We start from the raw sequence: 21,156 nt of genomic DNA on the forward strand, positions 1-21,156 counted from the left end.
TAAGATACCTAGTAAAGTGACTAACACTACTTTGGTTGTGATCAATATATAGCCTTCATAATCCTTGGGGCTTTTTTATTTTTGAAATAAAAGTACACAACTTGTTTACTGTTCGGAGGAATTGTTGTGAACATTTCTAAAGGCATTGATAATTCATTTTGGTTATACCACACACACTTTGCTCAGAATTCACTAAGCACCATTTTTTTCACATTCTTCTAATTCCTTTTCACTCCATATTCCTTTGTTTAATTACTTTGTTCATGTTCTCATTGCTATTTGAAATACCAGTGTCAAGATCTTTGTAGCAGGAGGCTAAGACATAGACTTAAGTTTAGCCAATACTTGTTTTGATGCTTTGGGTTAGTGGAAAATTAGAAGAGGGGTTGCTGTGTCTCAGGACCTTTGTATTTATTATTTCTTTTGCCTCATTTCCTCTTCCCCGGATATCTGCATGGGTAGCTAGCTCCCATGGTAGCTACCTTTAGGTAGCTCCTTTACGTCTCTCCTCCAATGAGTGAGCCTTTCCTGGACCACCCCATTTAAAGTAGCATCCGGGCTTCCCTGGTGGCGCAGTGGTTGAGAGTCTGCCTGCTGCTCGAGGGGACACGGGTTCGTGCCCCGGTCTGGGAGGATCCCACATGCCGCAGAGCAGCTAGGCCCGTGAGCCATGGCCGCTGAGCCTGTGCGTCCGGAGCCTGTGCTCTGCAACGGGAGAGGCCACAACAGTGAGAGGCCTGGGTACCGCAAAAAAAAAAAAAAATAATAATAATAATAATGAGGTAGCATCCTTTCCCCGGGCCCCACCCCCAGCACTCCCTATCTCCCTTTCTTGCTTTATTTTTACTTCATGGCAGCTTTTTACTGTTCAATGTATTGTATATTGTATATTTCACCCTCTTGTTTATTGTCTATATCTTCTCACTAGGATGTGTGTAGTTCAGATACTGAGCTATGCCAGACATTTGCTGGGCATTGAATAGTGCCTGACACATGATAGACATTCCATAAATATTTGTTGAATAAATTAATATTGAAAGTGACATATGTGGAGTATGTGGATGATAGACAAATAGCTCATAGGCAGAGGAAAGTTTGATTCCATTTTTAAAATATATTCGTGCTATTTTTAAAATATTACTAAATTCAAGGCATTAGAAGATTCTAATAAACTATATTTAGGTATTAACCTGTACTCACAATTTTTATAGTAATGAAAAGGATTTGTAAAGATGAGAATTTAATTTGATTTTTGCCTCACTGTTGTCAAACACAGTTGTGTGCTTGGTTCTTAAATTAACTGCATGTCTTTAAAGATCTGAGGGGCTTTTTTCTTACCTTGGGTGGATCTCAAATTTAAACAGAAAATTGGTTATTTTCTGTGTATGGGAGTTTACATACTTGAAATCTTACAAAACAAATTTTGTAATTAATACTTTGTTAAAATGCAGTGTTCATTCTTTAGCTATTTATTGTACATCTATTATGTATAACACAATGTAGCAAGTCCCGTAAAGATGACAGTGATGAAGAAGGCTTGGTACCAACCTTCAAGGAATGTACCATTTGCAGTAAGGTGTGAACATAAATAACTACAGAAATTAATGCAAGGAGGTTTGTAATAAGTGCAATGAGAGTTACTGATTTCAAAAGAAAGAAAGCTTTCTACTTATAAGAAGAGGCATGGGGCATTTTAGTTGGAAGAAATAGCATGAATAAAAATGCAGACAGGAAAAAAGCAGAAGACATACACAATGAATGACAAGTAGTACAGTTTGAATGGAGCATGAAGTTCATATAACATAGCATTAAGTTCAGAGTCTGGGGAAATAGTTTTGAGCTGAGATGCAGATTGTGGAATCCTTGAAAAAGGCTGGGGAATTTGGACTTAATTTTAATTTGAGGATGTTGGGAAAGCCATCGTGGTTTTGTGTAGAATCAAGGGTACTGAAAGAAGATGAATTTGGAGGGGTATACAAGGTGAGTTGTAGCTACATGAGGCACATAGACTGGTTAAGACTATTGCAGTAGTTAACACTAATTTAATAAGATAACCTGGGTTAAGGTGGCGAGGTGGTGTCATGTCACATTTAAGAATATGGGCTCTGAAAGGGAACCCTCTTGAATTGTTGGTGGGAATGTAAATTGATACAGCCACTATGGAGAAGAGTATGAAGGCTCCTTAAAAAACTAAAAATAGAACTAGCATACGGCCCAGCAATCCCACTACTGGGCATATACCCTGAGAAAACCATAATTCAAAAAGAGACAGCTCCAGGCTTTTTCCCGGACTGCCTCCCGGCTAGCCATGGCGCACTAGCCCCTTCAGGCTGTGTTCAAGCCGCCAACCCCAGTCCTCTCCCTGGGATCCGACCGAAGCCCAAGCTTCAGCTCTCAGCCCCCGCCCGCCCGGGCGGGTGAGCAGACAAGCCTCTCGGGCTGGTGAGTGCTGGTCGGCACTGATCTTCTGTACGGGAATCTCTCCGCTTTGCCCTCTGCACCCCTGTTGCTGCGCTCTCCTCCGTGGCTCCGAAGCTCCCCCTTCTCCGCCACCCGCAGTCTCCGCCCGAGAAGGGGCTTCCTAGTGTGTGGAAACCTTTCCTCCTTCACAGCTCCCTCCCACTGGTGCAGGTCCCCGTCCCTATTCTTTTGTCTCTGTTTTTTCTTTTTTCTTTTGCCGTACCCAGGTACGTGGGGAGTTTTTTGCCTTTTGGGAGGTCTGAGGTCTTCTGCCAGCGTTCAGTAGGTGTTCTGTAGGAGTTGTTCCACGTGTAGATGTGTTTCTGATGTATTTGTGGGAGGAAGGTGATCTCCGCATCTTACTCTTCCGCCATCTTGAAACTCCCTGCGTGATTTATTTTTAAGGCCTCCTTTCTTTTCTGATTTTATCATCAACTAAATAGGGCATTAGATTGTAGGCCTCACAGAGTGTATCCTTTTTTGTTCACTCTTGTATCCATAAGACCTAGTAGTACAGAGTATGTAACGAAGGTTCTCAGAAAATGTGTATTGAATGGATGAATATTGTAGCCTTGCTTTGCAGATGGGCAAAGGCATGGAAAGATTGTACCTTGCACAAGTTATATAAGTTAGTGGAGTCATGACTGGGCTTTAGTTCTCTTCACTCGTATCTTTTGGAAACTGGCATTAGAGGGAACAGCTTATAGAGCACTAAATGCTAGCATAATTTAGACATGGCTATGCCATTTTCTAGAGACATGGTTATACCATCTCATATATATCAGGTTTATATAACAAAATTTGCAAATGGTGATCATGACACAAAAAACAAATCAAGTTATTACATGGAAAAAATAATGATTGAACTTGTATATGGATTTTCATAAAAGATAAAAACCTTTTCTTTCTGTCTTCTTTTTTTTTCATAGGGACATTACTCTGGTGTGCCTTAAATGTGATTTCCTAACTGATTCTTCTGGTTTAGATCTTATGGCTAAACACTTAAGTCAACATAAAACTCATACTTGCCAAGTTATAATGGAGAAAGGTACGTATATAATTGTGTTACTCTGGATTTCTGATACTTATTCCAGTATTTTTGATCAGCCACAATATGGCTCTTACACATTAAAATGATAGTTTCATTCCTCATATATTCTTAAAGAAAATTTTTTATTGAAGTATAGTTGATTTACAGTGTTGTGTTAGTCTCTGGTGTACAGCAAAGTGATTCAGTTATACACATATACATAGATTCTTTTTCGGATTCTTTTCCACTATAGTTTATTACAAGATATTGAATATAGTTCCCTGTGCTATACAGTAGGACCTTGTTGTTTATCTGTTTTATATATAGTAGTTTGTATCTGTTAATCCCAAACTCCTAATTTATCCCTTCCCCCCTTTCCCCTTTTCATTCCTCATATATTCTATTTTAAATGTAAAACTCTTCTAATTTCAGTTCCTGGAAGTATCTCAGCTTCTGGACCCACTTCTGCGTAAGTTTAATATTCATTTAGTGCATTTTTCTTTGATGGATTTTAGCACTGTTGCATTTTTTAAATGTATCATTAATAGAAATGAAAAATATTAAAGTGTTTTTGTTTTTGTTTTTGTTTTTAAAGCCGCTTGTTGAAATAGATTCCTGCTCTATGGAGCTCGTGCAACCTGGTGCAAGACAAGTTGGAATTTCCTAAGTTCAAAGTTCTGAAGTGTTTTCTTACACAAAAGCAGTTTCCTAAGTTCAAAGTTCTGAAGTGTTTTCTCATACGAAGGTGGTTAAACAGCCAAGTTCATGACACTAGTTCTCATTATTCAGCTCTTTTCAGCTTTCAGATGGCACTAGAGTCTTATTCCACCTTATCTTTGTGTCAGGTTAACATATCTTAACATATGCTTTTCTCTCTAGTTGGCTCTCTTCAAAAATAACTTTTGTTGCTATGGTCTTTTCTTGCTTTGCTTAAAATAATTTGTGTTTTTCTCTGCTATACTTGCTTTCAGAATATTGCATTCCCAAAGATGTGACTGTTCATCTTTTTTTGTCTGTTTTGTCTGGTTTCTTAGTTAATTTCTTATAAGTCTTAAAATTTTAGGTCAGATAGCTGTCTTTTTCCTCCTTCCTTGTCTGTCATTGTTCTATTTTTCATATTTTTCAGATGCAGAAGCAACACAGAAATTTCCAAAAAAATCCAGGGTACTCCTGGTCAGTGTCCCCCTTTGATGGACACATCTGATGCCTGTTCTCTCTTTCCAAGGAATGTGAATTGTTTGACTGTGAGACCTCCTCTAGGTTGTGGCCTTAAGAAATCAGATCTTAGGGAGAGTCCGTTCCTTCATGACTGTCCTCCCATAAGACTGATGCTAATGTGGCCAGAGATGACCTCAAGGCCCACCAAATTGAGCACAGCTTCCCACTGGGGGCTTTGGTTCGTGATCTTAAGCTTATGGATTGATTCTGACCAAGAAAAAAGTCCATCAAATCAGTGCTTCAACATCCAAGTTGAAGTTTAATCATTTTGGCTGCTGCCCTTTAATCTTTCTCTAGCATGCATGCAGTCCAAGGAATATAAAAACTGGTTATGTAGGGAACCAAGTTTATTTCCATGTTCTTGGAAAACAAATTTCTAAAATTACAGTTCTAAAGTTAGTTATTTTTACTAGTCATTTAAAGTTTTATCCAGTGTTAAAGTTAAACCCTAGGAGTTTTCAGCAGTACTAATATTCAATTTTTTTAAGTCTAATTTAATTTTGTTATCTTGGTTTTATGTTGTCTTCACCAAATTTATTAACGTCCATTTTGTCATGTCCTCTTTTATTTCTTTAAAACTTGTGTTTGTTTTGTTTCATTAGTAGCTCCCCCCAAAATCCTTACAATTCTCCACAGATTTTATGTAGCTACCTATTGGTAGCTTCTTAATTTGGTAATTGTTTAGACCATTAGACATTATTATATCCTCTGTCTATCTTGGGACTACCATTAACATCTTAGTGATTGTGAGGTCAAAGACGTAAAGAATTAGCAAAAAAACCCACTTCCTACAGACCTTAAAACAAATTTTAAAGTTACATTTTCTGTACATCTAACACATAATGTCATCTTAGCCATTAATGTAACTCCTTTGGATAAAGATAATATATCCAGAAAATATTGGGACCAAAAACTGCATTTGTTTCTTGTCCATATATATATAGATGTATGTTTTTTTTTATTTGGTGTTTATTTTGGTTACATTGAATATAGATTTGCTGAACAGTTTTGATAATAAAGTTTGTTTGTTAAAGTGCCTCTGGAATTATTTTCTAACAAATAACTTCGAATAAAAGCTGTAGATTTTGTCATACAACCAGGAGCATTGCTTTGCTTCTTACATGGAAGCCTGATTACTTGGCCTACAGATTGAGAGCTTTATCTGTTGACTCCATCTTCTGGTTTTTCCTTCAGTGCAGTTAAAAGCTCACTATGTAGGGCTTCCCTGGTGGTGCAGTGGTTGAGAGTCCATCCGCCTGCCGATGCAGGGGACACAGGTTCGTGACCCGGTCCGGGAAGATATCCCACATGCGGCAGAGCGGCTGGGCCCGTGAGCCATGGCCGCTGAGCCTGCGCGTCCGGAGCCTGTGCTCCGCAACGGGAGAGGCCACAGCAGTGAGAGGCCCACGTACCGCAAAAAAAAAAAAAAAAGCTCACTATTTATACTTTACTAATTTTAAGCTAACTTTAAGCGGTGGCAAGAGTCCCTTTGTAATCCTAATAACCATAAAGGTGGGCAGGCTCAGAAGTTGTTTGGCTCAATCATGAGTGGTTTTTTTCCTCTTAACATTAGAACTTCTTGAATTGTACTTTGAAACTTGGTCCGTTTGTGCTGCTATAACAGAATTGGGTGGCTTATAAACAATAGAAATTTATTCCTCATTTTTCTGGAGCTGGAAGTCCATGATCAAGGTGCTGGCAGATTCATTGTCTGTTGAGGACCTGCTTCCTGGTTCATAGACAGTCGTCTTCTCTCTGTGTCCTCACATGGTGGGAAGGGCAAGAGAGTTCTCTGTGGTCTCTTTTACAAGGGCATTAATCTCATTCATGAGGGCTCCACCCTCATGACCTAATCACCTAATGATGCCTCACCTCCAAATACCATCACACTGGGGACTAGGTTTCAACATTTGAATTTGGCTGGTGGGAGGGGGAAACATATTCAGCCTATAGCAGAAACATTGAAAGCCAATTTCAAGGACCACTTGTTATGTAGTCTGCTTGTAACTCATAGTCAAAAGAGTTGAATTTATTAGTTTTAATTTTCCAGACTGATTTCTGCTGTAAATGATTTTCCAAAATTTCCAAAAGTTGCTTGTTTCTTAGTAGTGGACTTGGCGATATTTCTAGTCTTTATTTCCATATCTGTCTCTAAGATGTTTTTTCATTCACCATCCTTCTATCCATTTTTTTTTACTTTTCAAAAATTGTGGTAAAAATATATAACATAAAATTTACCATTTTAACCATTTTCAGGTGAATAATTCATCAGTATTAATTGCACCAAGCTTTAAACTTTTGCCCAGAAATAACTTCTTTGTGGTTTTAATATAGGTTCTCTTTTTATATACAGATATTTTCTCTGCCTCTGTCATAGTTCACAAATAACGATAAACCACATTCTTGCTATAGGAATATTTTAGGCAGGGGTGCACCTTTGTGTTCTTCCATAGGATTCTATTTCTTACAGTATATATTAGGTTCATTTTCGTAAAGTATAATGCTCTTAAAATTCTGTATCCCATAGCATCATTTTTTTTACTTCATTTAAATAAGACATCTCAGTCGGTACTAAGCTTGCTTATTATAGGCAGTTCAGTTTTAATTGGTGCTAATGAATTTTAGCTTGACAGTCTGATCTCTTCACTTTCAGGCTATTCTAAATAGTCCTTTCACCTGATTTAGAAATAGCCATCTTACGCACGCATGCTTCTTGGTTACAGCTGAATAAAAAGTGTGATTGGCTCAGTTTCAATCCATCACCATTATTAGAAAAATAACCTCTGAACTACAAAGACTGTTTCTTACTCTGTTTTGTCAAACTTTGCCAAAGCACCTCTTTGGGCCTCATTTATTTGTTTAGTAAATATTTATTGAGCACTTACTATGTGCCTGACACTATTCTAGGTGCTGGCAAAACAGACTGAAATCTCTGCCCCTGTGGAGCTTATTTTTCAGTGTTGGAAGATAGACAATAGAAAATAAGAAAAGTGTATAGTATGTTAGATGATGATCAATATTCTTGAGAAAAATTAAGTGCGGAAGGAGGATAGTGAGTACAGATTGGTAGTTGGGAGGTTGCAGTTTTAAATTTGGTGATCCATGACAGGATGACAACTGAGTTAAAGACCTGGAGATAAGGAAGTGAGCCACTTGGATATCTATCAGAAGAGCATTCCAAAGAGACAACAGCAAAGGCAAAAGCCCTGAAGGGGGAGTTAGAATCCTCATTCGTTGCTGATGGTAATGCAAAATGGTTCAGCCACTGTGAAAAACAGTTTGGTGGTTGCTCAAAAAGTTAAACAATTACCACATGACCCAGCAGTTCCACTCCAAGGTATGTATCCAAAAGCCTCGAAAGCAGGGACTCAGATACTTGTACATGCATGTTCGTAGCACAGCACATGTTCACAACAGACAAAAGAGGGAAACAGGCTAAATGTCATAAACAGATGAAGGGATAAACTAGTATATTCATAAAATGCACTATTATCTAGGCATGAAAAGGAATGAAGTAATGATACATGCTACAATGTGGATGGACCTCAAAAACACGATGCTAAGTGAAAAAAAATCACAGGTCACATTGTATAATTACACTTATATGGAATATACAGAATAGGCAAATCTATAGAGACAGAAAGATTGGTGTTTGCCAGGGGTTATGGGGAGGAGGGTCCCTAATGGGGAGCGACTGCTTAATGGGTACAGGGTTTTCTTCTCAGGGTGACGACAGTGTTGAGGAACTAGACAGAAGATGGCTGCACAACATTGTGAATGTACTAAATGCAACTGAATTGTTCACTTTAGAATGGTTAATTCTATGGCATGTGAATCTTCTACAAAAGAAACCAAAAACAAAAAAAAAAAAACCTTAGCAAACTAGGAATATGAAGGAAACCTCCTTAACTTAAACCTAATAAGAATCTACAGCTAGCATAATGAGAGGAAGAAAAAGAAGGGCCCTGAAGTAGGATCATGCCTGGTTCAAGGAACAGCAACAAGACTGATGGGTCTGCAGTAGAGTTGGGGAGAAGGGGGGACAGTAGTAGGAGATGGAGCCTGAGAGGTAATGTGGACCATGTAGTATAGAGCCTTACAGGCAATTGTGAAGATTTGGCTATTATTGTGGAAGAGGAGGCCATTAGTGGATTTTGAACAAAGGAGTGTTGTTTTTATTTTTTAATTTTTATTTCTTATTGAAGTGTAGTTGATTTACAATGTTTCAGGTGTACAGCAAAGTGATTCAGTTATACATACATATATAATTATTATTTTCTAAGTTATTACAACATATTGAATATAGTTCCCTGTGCTATACAGTAAATCCTTGTCCATTTTATATATATAGTAGTGTGTATCTGTTAATCTCAAATTCCAAATTCACCCCTCCCCCCTTTCCCTTTTGGTAACCAGAAGTTTGTTTTCTATGTGAGTCTGATTCTGTTTTGTATTTTTTAATTTAATTTAAATTTTTAAATTTTTATTTTATTTTTGGCTGTGTTGGGTCTTTGTTCGGTCTTCGCGCTTTGTGCAGGCTTTTTCTATTGGCGAGCAGGGGCTACTCTTCATTGTGGCGTGTGGGCTTCTCACTGCGGTGGCTTCTCTTGTTGCGGAGCGTGGGCTCTAGGCACGTGGGCTTCAGTAGTTGTGGCACACGGGCTCTAGAGCACAGGCTCAGTAGTTGTGTTGCATGGGGCTTAGTTGCTCCGCGGCATGTGGGATCTTCCCGGACCAGGGCTCGAACCCGTGTCCCCTGCATTGGCAGGCGGATTCTTAACCACTGCACCACCAGGGAAGTCCTATTTCTGTTTTGTAAATAAGTTCATTTGTATCATTTTTTTAGATTCCACATATAAGTGATAGAGGATGATATTTGTCTTTCTCTGACTTACTTCCATTAGTATGATAATCTCTAGGTCCATCCATGTTGCTTCAGATGGCATTATTTCATTCTTTTTTATGGCTGAGTAGTATCCCATTGTGTGTGTGTGTGTGTGTGTGTGTGTGTGTGTGTGTGTGTGTATCCCACATCTTTATCCATTCATCTGTCAGTAAACATTTAGGTTGCTTCCATGTCTTGGCTATTGTAAATAGTGCTGCAATGAACATTGGGGTGCATGTATCTTTTTGAGTTAGAGTTTTCTCCAGATATATGCCCAGGAGTGGGATTGCTGGATCATATGGTAGCTCTATTTTTAGTTTTTTAAGGAATCTCCATACTGGCTGCACCAATTTACATTCGCACCAACAGTGTAGGAGGGTTCCCTTTTCTCCACACCCTCTCCAGATGAATACAGGAGTGTTTTATACCTCAGTGAAAAACAAAAATTCTTAAGTACAGTGAACAGGATCACTCTAGCTGCTGACTTGAGAATAAGATGCAGGGGACCAAGGGCAGAATCAGGGAGATCAGCTAGGAAGCTATTGTAATAATCCAGGTGGGAGATAACGGGTTTGGAGTAGGATGGTAAGAGTGTACGTTTATAAGTGGTTCAACTGGGGCTGTATCGTGAAAGTTGAGCCAACAGAATTTGTTGGATGTGAGGTGTGAGAGAAAAAGTGTTGTAGGGGACACCACAGTCATTAGCCTAAGCACCTGGGAAGATAATGTTGATATTAACTGAGGCGGAGAAGACTAAAAGAGCAGATTTGGGAGGGAAGATGAGGACTTTGATTTGGGACATGTTTGAATTTGAGATGCCTATTAGATATCCAAGTGGGGATGTCATGGACATTCTCATGTGTGAGCCTGGAGTTTAGGGGAGAGGTCCAGGCTGTCAACATTTAAATTTCTTTGTAAGTCACAAGGTGGTATGAGATCTCCGAGGGATAGAGTAGAGGTAGAGAACGGACAAGGTCCACAGGTAAAGCCCTGGGGCATTCCAACAACAAGCGGTTAGAGAGATGAGAAAGAAACAGCAGAGGAGACTGAGGCGTGGCTAGTGATGTGAGAAGAACACCAGGGAAGTGGCAGTATCCTTGACTTCAGATAGCCTATTTGTAAAATGTGGGTACTAACTTGTTCTGGAGTTCTTGGATTTTATTATTGTATTTTTGTTATACCTAAACATCACTTATAATTTGTTCTTAGAAGAAAGTGAATTCAGAATGTCACATCCACTCTCCCCAATAGCAGAAACAGTTTTTTTCCCAATAGCAGAAACAGTTTTTATACATTGAGAGAATGAAATACCCCAATTATTCCTAGTCATGGTTAACTCTCTACATGTACTCTTGTAAAAGCAATACTCTTCCATTTCTGCAAAAGAAGGGATCTAGGTCTAGAGTTGTCCATAATTTGTAAATGATCTGCATAATAAAAGTGCCATGGTCAAATAAATTTAGGAAATGCTGGGTTACAGTTAAATAGATTCTTTATTGTGGGATTTTTCATGCTACATGTGGTTTATGGTTCTCTAAGAAAAAAATTAGCAGACATTTATTTGACTCTGGAATTTCACCCCCAATACTTAAGAACTTCTAAACATTAATCTCCATAAGATACAGTATGGAGAATGCTGACCTAGAATAATCATTCGATTTTCTGAACTGGGAAATAAAAAATAGTTGGGTGAGAGTGTTGACTAAGATGAACTTCTAGACATTTCATTCACGTTCATGAATCATTTGTAAGATGGAGTATGAAACTGGAGGCTAGCAATATCCGTTTTCATAGTTTTGGAAATTATATCAGAAGAAACTTGTGTGCTCATGATTGTGGTTGTAAAGTATAAGAAATACATAACTGGAAGAGACCAGTAATTTGTGCTGGAGTATATGGTCACTTTACATTGTTTCAAACTCAGGAGGCTTCAGACTCTTATTGAAATTATGTCTAACTTCTCTCTGTAACTCATGCTTATCAAATCTACACATTTGCCTACTTTTCTTGAAATTATTACTATTTTCAGCCAATTTTTAATCTGTTAAGGACTTTCTTACTCTGTAAAGTTTACTTCCTGCTTAAACAGCTTCAAGAGATGTTCCTTGATACTAAGATTACGAGCTTCGATCCCAAACTGCACAGTAAAGCCTCCCTGTACCTTAAAGGGGCAGTTCAGTGGGGTGGCTAAGAACCCAGGGCCTGCAGCAGACTACCTAGGTTGGAGTTCCTGCCCTGCCAGCAACTAGATATTTTACTCTGGGCTCTGGGCTTCAGTTTCCTCATTTGTGAAATGCAAATAACAGCACCTACTCATAGGGTTGAGGGAATTAAACGAGTTAGTACACGTATATAGCACTTAGAACAGTGACTGGCACCCAGGAGTGTAAGTCATCTTTGTTACTATTATTGTTAGTCTATTACTAAACTTCCTGATTTTATTTCTACCTTCATTTTATTCAGATAGAATGACCCTAATCTCCCCCCTATTTTTCTTCCTTTTTTTTAACATCTTTATTGGAGTATAATTGCTTTACAATGGTGTGTTAGTTTCTGCTTTATAACAAAGTGAATCAGCTATACATACACATATATCCCCATATCTCCTCCCTCTTGCATCTCCCTCCCATCCTCCCTATCCCACCCCTCTAGGTGGTCACAAAGCACTGAGCTGATCTCCTTGTGCTAAGCAGCTGCTTCCCACTAGCTATCTATTTTACCTTTGGTAGTGTATATATGACCATGCCACTCTCTCACTTTGTCCCAGCTTACCCTTCCCCCTCCCCATGTCCTCAAGTCCATTCTCTACATCTGCGTTTTTATTCCTGTCCTGCCCCTAGGTTCATCAGAACCATTTTGTTTTAGATTCCATATATGTGTGTTAGCATATGGTATTTGTTTTCCTCTTTCTGACTTACTTCACTCTGTAATGACAGACTCTAGGTCCATCCACCTCACTACAAGTATCTCAATTTCGTTCCTTTTATGGCTGAGTAATATTCCATTGTATATATGTACCACATCTTCTTTATCCAGTCATCTGTCGATGGGCATTTAGGTTGCTTCCATGTCCTGGTATGGTAAATAGAGCTGCAATGAACATTGTGATACATGATTCTTTTTGAATTATGGTTTTCTCAGGGTATATGCCCAGTAGTGGGATTGCTGGGTCATATGGTAGTTTTATTTCTAGTTTTTCAAGGACCCTCCATACTGTTCTCCATAGTGGCTGTATCAATTTACATTCCCACCAGCCTCCTCCCTATTTTTCATTCCCACCTTGCAACACCACTTTCACAATCATTTCTGTTAACTTTCTTTTCCTAACCCAGTATGTCTTTCTTGAGAATCATTGTTGAAGCACAGAGTACTAAAGTTAAGGCATACCATTAGCTTTTGGTGTCTCAAGCTCACTAGACTTCTATTTTTAGGGAACGTGTATGAACGCTCCTAGGTTCGTTTGAGTCATAACTGTCTTTTATAAATAGTATTAGGGTATTTCTCCTAAATTACACTGCCTTGTACTTGATCACACAATGGTTCACCTCATACTCATATTCATACACCTCGATTCTCTGATTTTGAGATCCTTCCATAGCCTCACTCCTGTCACTTTGGTATTCGACCACGTGGAAAATCTTGTTGTCGCCAAGCAACTTGGAGAGGCTACTGTGCCCCTCTTCTACTGTTTTTAATCCTTCACACTGAAAAATATCTACTTATTGATACCACTGGGATGTATGGTGGTATGAAAGGAATTCAGGCTTGAAATAAGACAGTCCTAAGTTTAAATCCTAGGGTTTGAACCTAGCCAGCTGTGTAGCCTCGGGTGAATTACCTAAGCTTGTCATGCCTCAGGCTCCTCATCAGTGAAAAGTGTATATATATATATATATATATATATATATATATATATATATATATATGTAATTTGGCACTGGCCTGACAAAAAGTAGGCGCTTGATAAATGCCATTGCTTACCCTAGTACTACTAACATTAGTGTCATTCCTGCTGCTGCTCCTGCTGTGATTGCTTTCATTGCTGTTACTTACTACTATTGCTACCGCTGGAAGGAGACCCTGGGAACTACACATCAGTGGAATATTCTCATTGACAGCTTTAGAGGCAATCCGTCAGCACTGTGGTTATCTGTAACTTTGGCTTGTAGTTCAGATGTCCTGCAGTACATTCCTCCAGACTGCAGGGTGGATGACATCTTATCACAATGCTTCAATTACACGTGGTATAATTGTCTAATGTCGGAAATGAGGGTAGTTCTGGCTTTTCCTGTCAAGACAATGAAAAGACACCGCCTTGTTAAAAATGAGTACAGGATCCAATCTGCTTTGGGGGAAAACATTCCTTTTGTGCTGAGAGAATCCCATCTTTACAGGAAAATTTTTAATGATTATTACCAGGAATTCATTTCCAGGAATCTCAGCTTATCTAATACCAGTAATTTGATGAAAAAGTATAATTGTAAATACCAGCAGTAAAGTGGCCTTTCCTTTAGTAGGACTTTGAAATGATTAAAAAGTACCTGCTTTTCTCAGAAGTTAGGGATATTTTCATTCAGCCTGGGAATTGCTCCATCTGTTTACCCCTTATCTCCTTTCCTATCCTCCATTTTCTCCAGTATATCTGCCTGAATAGATTAATTATAATATAGAACAGAAGGAACGTTTGAAGTTGTACAAGTTTCTCTTTCTTGATAAAATGTTGAGAACAGAATGGGGTATTTCTATCTAGCAAATCTTCAGCGCCTCAAAGCATAATAATCCTTGGGTAAATCAATAAATACCTCAAGCTTAGAAAATTAGGCTATTTAACCAGTTGTCTATTTACTGATTGACTCAAATGTCCTAAAGACCACAATTTGAAGTGATTTTAAAAGTTGATTAAGGGACTTCCCTGGTGGCACAGTGGTTAAGAATCCGCCTGCCAGTGCAGGAGACACGGGTTCGAGCTGTGGTCCGGGAAGATCCCACATGCCCGCAGAGCAACTAAGCCTGTGCACCACAGCTACTGAGCCTGCGCTCTAGAGCCCGTGAGCCACAACTACTGAGCCCGGGTGCCATAAATAGCTATGCTCCACAACAAGAGAAGCCACCGCAGTGAGAAGCCCACGCACTGTAATGGGAAGTGTAGCCCCCGCTCACCACAACTAGAGGAAGCCCACGTGCAGCAACGAAGACCCAACGCAGCCAAAAATTAATTAATTATTTATTTTAAAAACTTGATTTAGTTATCTCAGTAACTTTCAAGTGGCTTTGTGGTCAAATTACCTCAGTTCTGAATAATTTAAGAGAAGAATTTATTCAATACTGCTTTATTTTTAAAACTGAATGATCTGGAAAAACCTGAATAGTCTTCCATTTTTGTTTCTTCCTAATGCCCTTTATATTAGGGGAATTGAATAAAGTATAATATACAAATGTTTACCCGTACACTACATTTCACATGCTATCTTATTTAAATCTTCAAAAAGTCCTGTAAAGATGATTTTCAATCCCATTTTACAGAGGAACAAACAGGTTACTTATTCTGAAAATAAAATGGTATCAGGAAGTACTGACTCGGAAGCACCATCCTCCCTGCCCCAGCTTTGGTCAGATCTGAGCATCTTCTCTAATGGAAGATCTGCACAATTTCAAAGCAGACTTCTGATCTGCAGACATGGAAGCAACTCTTATCCAAAGGCCTAAAATGTCATTATCTTCATAGCTGGCTTAAAATGCGTACGGCCATCGAAAAAAAGCTAGCGCACAATCACACTATTCTCGGTGTTGTCCATATGAATGTAGAACTGGAAAGGTTCATGAAGGTCATTTTTTCCCATCTCTCAAATGGTGCAAGAAGCTCTTCTAAAGTATCTCTTTTTTAAAGTTCCAACTGTTAGAGCCAGCCCATTCCTAGCCTTTCCATACCCCTGCCCTGCCCTCTCTTCCTAGGAGGACAGTTCGATCCTCAGGTACCTACTCAGCCCCTACACCCAGGTTCTGGACCTACCCCTGGGCTAAGAGTGATTTCACCAGATCAAGCCCTGGCATCTAGGATCATCTCCCAACTAATCTACTACTTAGTCCTGAATGCAGCAGGAGCAGAGCCATTAGTCCCAGGCCCAGGAGCACAGCTTCCTTCCAGGCTTGAAAGAAATAGAGATAAGAGAAGTTAGCATTGTGGTTCTGGCTCTGCAGTTAGACCTGGGTTAGCCCCTGCTCTGACCCTGGGCAGCAGTGTGAGTCTGGGCAAGTTGCTTTGATCATTCTGTGCTGCAGAGTTTACTGTGAAGATCAAGCATGGTAGTCCATGTTAAGCACATAACAGAGTACTTAGCAGTGCAGAGTAAACAATAAAGATTAGCTGCCATTAATAATTGTCATTATTTGAGTTGGAGGTATAGAGATTGAAAATTAGGCTAGATCTGATATCATCCTTCCCATGGAGTGATCCCCCTGGAAGGATAGGCAGGACCACTATACCTGTGTAATTCCCCTTTATCTGAAGCATCGGGGTTTCTACCTGGAATTGGTGAGTAAGAATCAGATAAGCCAGGTTTCCTATCCGAGCTTTTACCTGACGCTTCCTCCAATACTTTAAGATTAAACGCGATAAAGCAGAAACTAACACACCATTGTAAAGCAATTATACTCCAATAAAGATGTTAATAAAAAAGTTAAACGCGGCGGGTCACAATCCTTACTTTATTACTGGAGAAGAGACTAAGGACCAACCACAGAGCTCAGGTCATGAAGTCCATTTCTGTCTATTTCAACTGTGTCATGGCTTAGGGGACTCTCCCTGTGACCCCAGGGGTCTCTCTTAAGGCTCCCAGGGTTACTTCCCTTGGATAGATTCAAAATCTATCTTCCTGGACAGGTGAGGTGCTTCTCAATGTCTCCCCTCCCTCTCTGCTGCCAGGCTTATAGTTCTCACCAGGGGTCACAGATTTCCCTTAAGAGAGTTAAGCCCCAGTGATTTACTGAAGGTAGCTTACTTATAAGAGTAACAATTAACATGAGATCCACCCTCTTAACACATTTTAAGTGTTCTTGACACAAAAGCGTGGAGCACAAAGAAACTTTTGGAGGTGATGGATATGGTTATTACCTTGACTGTGATGATGATTTCACGGGGTGTGTGCATACGTCCAAGCTCATCAAATTGTATAAAGTCAATATGTTGTTTTTATATATCAATTACACTTCAATATTTTTTTAAAATTATTTATTTATTTGGCTGTGTTGGGTCTTCGTTGCTGCACACAGGCTTTCTCTAGTGGCAGAGAGCAGGCTTCGTTGCAGTGTGCGGGCTTCTCATTGCGGTGCCTTCTCGTTGCAGAGCATGGATTCTAGGCGCACGGGCTTCAGTAGTTGTGGCTCGCGGGCTCTACAGCGCAGGCTCAGCAGTTGTGGCACACGGGCTTAGTTGCTCCGCGGCATGTAGGATCTTCCCAGACCAGGGCTCGAACCCGTGTCCCCTGCATTGGCAGCCGGATTCTTAACCACTGCGCCACCAGGGAAGTCCACTTCAATATTTTTTTAATTAGTAACCTTTCTAGTTCCCAGTGTCTTAAGTACCCAAACTGGGACCAGGATTAGCTCCTTCTGTATGGGCTTCCTTGCCAGGACATGGTCAGCACCCATTAAAAAAACTACCGGGGGCCTCCCTGGTGGCGCAGTGGTTGAGAGTCCGCCTGCCGATGCAGGGGATGCGGGTTCGTGCCCCGGTCTGGGAGGATCCCATATGCCGTGGAGCGGCTGGGCCCGTGAGCCATGGCCGCTGGGCCTGCGCATCCGGAGCCTGTGCTCCGCAACGGGAGAGGCCACAACAGTGAGAGGCCCACATACCGCAAAAAAAAAAAAAAAAAAAAAAAACTACCGGTATACATATACATATATCCCCATATCTCTTCCCTCTTGCGTCTCCCTCCCTCCCACCCTCCCTATCCCCCACTCCAGGTGGTCACAAAGCACTGAGCTGATCTCCCTGTGCTATGCGGCTGCTTCCATGACTCACTTTGTTATAAAGCAGAAACCAACACACCACTGTAAAGCAATTATACTCCAATAAAGATGTTTAAAAAAGAAAAAGAAAAAACTACCGGTAAACACTTTCCAGCCTTCACTAATTTTACCAGCAGAGGGCGCACAACAGTCATGCAATTTCTATTGAATTATCAACCTTGCGTCCAGAGTGGTCCTCATAGTGCAGAGCTGTTTATGCTCCGAATTAGTTCTTCATTGGCCTCTCATGGTTAAGAGGCTCTTGCCTACTAGTTTCAGACGCACAGCCCAAGGACGTTTGGTATGACTGGAACAGTTTCATTTATCCTAGGAAAGGATCCACCTCACCAGGCTGGATTCCATGTTAACTAGACCACTAATTTTGAAGACGTGGTTCAGGAAAGGTAGTTGCAGATCTTAGGGTTTATCAGGAAGCCTGGCGGTGGGGGGGGGGAGGGAAAGACCTGGAGACACATCAGAATCAACTATGGATGTTAAAAAAAATAAATTCCTGGGCCTTGCCCCCAGATCTAGTAGATCAGAATGTCCAGGCTGGTGCCCCAGGAATCTATACTTTAGCACTGTGCCAACAGATTTCATTCAGTCAGATGTGAACCAGCGTTTGGGAACTGCTAATCTAGGGCAATCTCTGGCGTTCCTATCTCAGTCTTGCTGCTGCAGCTCCAGCCCTTAGGGACATGGACAGACAGTCATGGAGTCAGAACTAGGTGTGAAACCAGTGGGGCCTAGGCCAGCCCTTCCAGAGGGAGCAAGGCCCCTCCCAGTGAGGGGATGAGGGATGGTGGGTGGAGGGAGGCCTCTATAAGTTAAGGCAGCAACTCTGTCCCCTCAGATGCTATAAGAGAATAATCACTGACCCCTCTCTGCATCTGCCGCTCAGAGTTGCAGGAGAAGCTAAGCCTTGCTTTCCAGGGAGCTCTCAGCACGTCTCCAAGCCCTCCATCCCCGCCCCGCATGCACACAGGGTGGGCTGCACTCAGCTACACTTGGGGGGTGGGCTTCTCCAGCTATTCCGGCCTGGGTCTCCCTCCCCAGCACTGCTCCAGGTGGCGGTGCTCAGAGAAGCATTTGGTCTTGGTCTCTGACTGAAGGACCCTGCTGAAACAGTTCTCAGCCACACTGAACTCAGCCAGAGCCAGTCCTCAGGCTGAATCGGGGTCCTGAGCAAATGTTCCGATATTGGGGTGAGGGTGGTGCTGGGGGTCCCAGTGACAGGATCCTACAGCCCCCAAAGGCTGAGCTGCGGAGTCTGGCTGGCTGTGTGGTTCCTAGCTATTGTCCAAGCCAAGGACATCTCAGGGACTCCTTTGGCCCGGAGCTGACACTTCTTCTGTCAGCCACTTGGGTTTCCTTGAGGATGTGGTCAGGGGTGTCCCATTCAGGGAGGAATGTCCCAATCTGGCCTCCTGGATATTGAGTGGCCTCCTGGTCAAGCCTCTGTGGATCAGGGGGACTGGCTGGAGCAAACCCACAGTCTCTGCAAGGGGAGAAATCCTGGAGCTTGGAACCAGCTGGAAAGACAGTATAATATCATAGAAAGAGCCTAGACTTGAAGTAGGACAAATTTCCCTTCACCAGTTACTACCTTGGACAGGTCAGCACCCATATTCTTATCGGTAAAATGGAAGGTATTATCCCTACCTCACAGGGTTGAAGGAAGATTAAATGAGCTAGTGAAAAAATATAAAGTGTTTTAGTACAGGGTCTGGTATCCACTAGGCATTGAAATGTTCATAGTTATTTCTCCAGGTCCTGTCTCTGTTGAAGCACAGTTGAAGACTCAAGGGTACAGGTCTGGAAAGTGAAGGGGAGCTGTAGAGGGGAGATACTGGCCATCATGCATCGTTCCAGAGCTTTACTGAGGCTGAATGAGGAGCCTGTGTCTCTTGAAGCCCCCCGCTCCTCACCACCCTCACAGCAACAAGGGTGCCACTGTTTTCTGGCCTCCTGAGTCCCCTTCCTCTGGGTGCATTCTGGGAACAGCCCATTCCCAGGTCCTCTTGCTCAGTCTGTGGGAGGCCTGGGCGCCACCATGCCACCCTGCTGCTGCCAGCAGGAAGTTCTGGGGCTGGGAGACTGGATGGAGCCCAGAGCTTTTCAGGATTCCTGGGGCCACAGTGGGGAACCCCCTGACTTCTTGGCTGTCCCCAGGTGCCTGAGCGAGAGCAATGTCATCCTACAGGAAGGGACGGGATTGGGCAGGTGAGCTGCAGAAGATACAGGCAGGTAGGATTGGTGAGTGCCTGCTTTTGGCAGCAAAACTACCAGAGCCTTGGCGATACCAATTACCAAAAGGTAATTGTCTGGGGGCAGTTTTCAAGTCTGGATTTTAAGGTGGGGAGCAGCCAGCATGGAAGGGACATCCCTGGGGCCCACACTCAGGAGGCACCCGGGAAGGCTGCCTATTCCTCTCAGAGGAGCTAAGAAAACTGGAGGCTTTTTCCCCTTGCCGATCAGTAAACCTGCTGAATCTTCCCAAAGGTTACTGAATCTAGATGATGCTAAGCCCTTCCACTGGCTTCCCACTGCACTTAAATAAACCGACATTCTCCTCCCTGCTTGCTCAGCCCCACCAGCCCTCTTTCTGTTCCTCAAATGCACCAACCTTACCCCTGCCTCAGGGCCTTGGTATCTGCTGTTTCCTCTGCTTGGGGTTCTTTTCCCTCACAGCTGGTTGCTTTCTTTCATTTAGGTTTCAGCTCAGATGTTCTCTCTTCAAAGATGCCTCTTGTGACCACTCTATCTAATATGTTGCCCTCCCCCCACCTCCCGCACTTTCTGTCCATTTACCCCATTTTACGGCCCTTGGAGTCCTTATCACTCTCAGACGATCTCATTTATATATCTCATTTCTTGTTTAGTGTCTGTCTCCTTTATGAGAGTAGGATTTTATTTTGTTTACCTATGTATCCCCGGGGCCTAGAACAGTGGCACACAGTAGGTGCTCAGTAAACGTTTGTTGAATGCCTGAAAGGTGTCAGAGGCAATCCTGGTCAGAGGACTTGGAATGTTGTCATCTTGACCCTGTTAAAGCAGAAACGGGTGTGACCAAGACGGGCCGGGACCCAGACTAAAATGCATCCATTAGTATGGACAAGTGTCCCCGCAGCCACTGAGAGGTGGCCCGGCCCTGCAGCCAGGTCACGAGAGCCAAAAGATGCCACAACAGTAGTCCGTATCCTGGGCAAGAAGTCGGCATCTGAAGTTTGAGACAAGGTCCTGGGGTATTCCATCGGGGAGAAGCACAGCGACAGGGGCTTCAGCGGGCAGTTCACCAACAGACAACAGGACCCCAGCCCCTCGGATGAGAGTCGGGGGCAGGACGTTGGGTGGGGACAACCGGTCAGAAAACACAGCCTTAACTGGGGGTACTAGGAAGACTCCAAAAACCAGGATCCAGGCAGAAACAAAGTGATGAGAACCAGACTGGCGGCTGGGCCGAGGCTGAGACCAGGCGGGAGTGGGGTTGGGTGGGGAAGTAGTCAGTGAGGGACGCAGGAGCAGACAGGCTGTTTGGGTGGGAAGCACATCTGTT

At 42.0% G+C, this 21,156-nt stretch overlaps 1 protein-coding gene across 4 annotated transcripts in view; it reads left to right on the forward strand.

The window, feature by feature from the left end:
- The window catches only part of ZNF280C (zinc finger protein 280C), a 60,515-nt gene extending 54,867 nt beyond the window's left edge, over positions 1-5,648 (forward strand). For all 4 annotated transcript variants that reach the window (XM_060086718.1, XM_060086721.1, XM_060086720.1 and 1 more), the window contains 3 exons: positions 3,390-3,508; positions 3,923-3,959; positions 4,086-5,648. In XM_060086718.1, the coding sequence (XP_059942701.1) occupies positions 3,390-3,508; positions 3,923-3,959; positions 4,086-4,101 (172 nt within the window). In that variant the 3' untranslated portion in view covers positions 4,102-5,648. The remainder of the gene's footprint in view (positions 1-3,389; positions 3,509-3,922; positions 3,960-4,085) is intronic.
- The last annotated feature ends 15,508 nt before the right edge of the window (positions 5,649-21,156 follow it).

This window comes from Mesoplodon densirostris, chromosome X (assembly GCF_025265405.1).
Source record: "Mesoplodon densirostris isolate mMesDen1 chromosome X, mMesDen1 primary haplotype, whole genome shotgun sequence".
Lineage (NCBI taxonomy): Eukaryota > Metazoa > Chordata > Mammalia > Artiodactyla > Ziphiidae > Mesoplodon > Mesoplodon densirostris.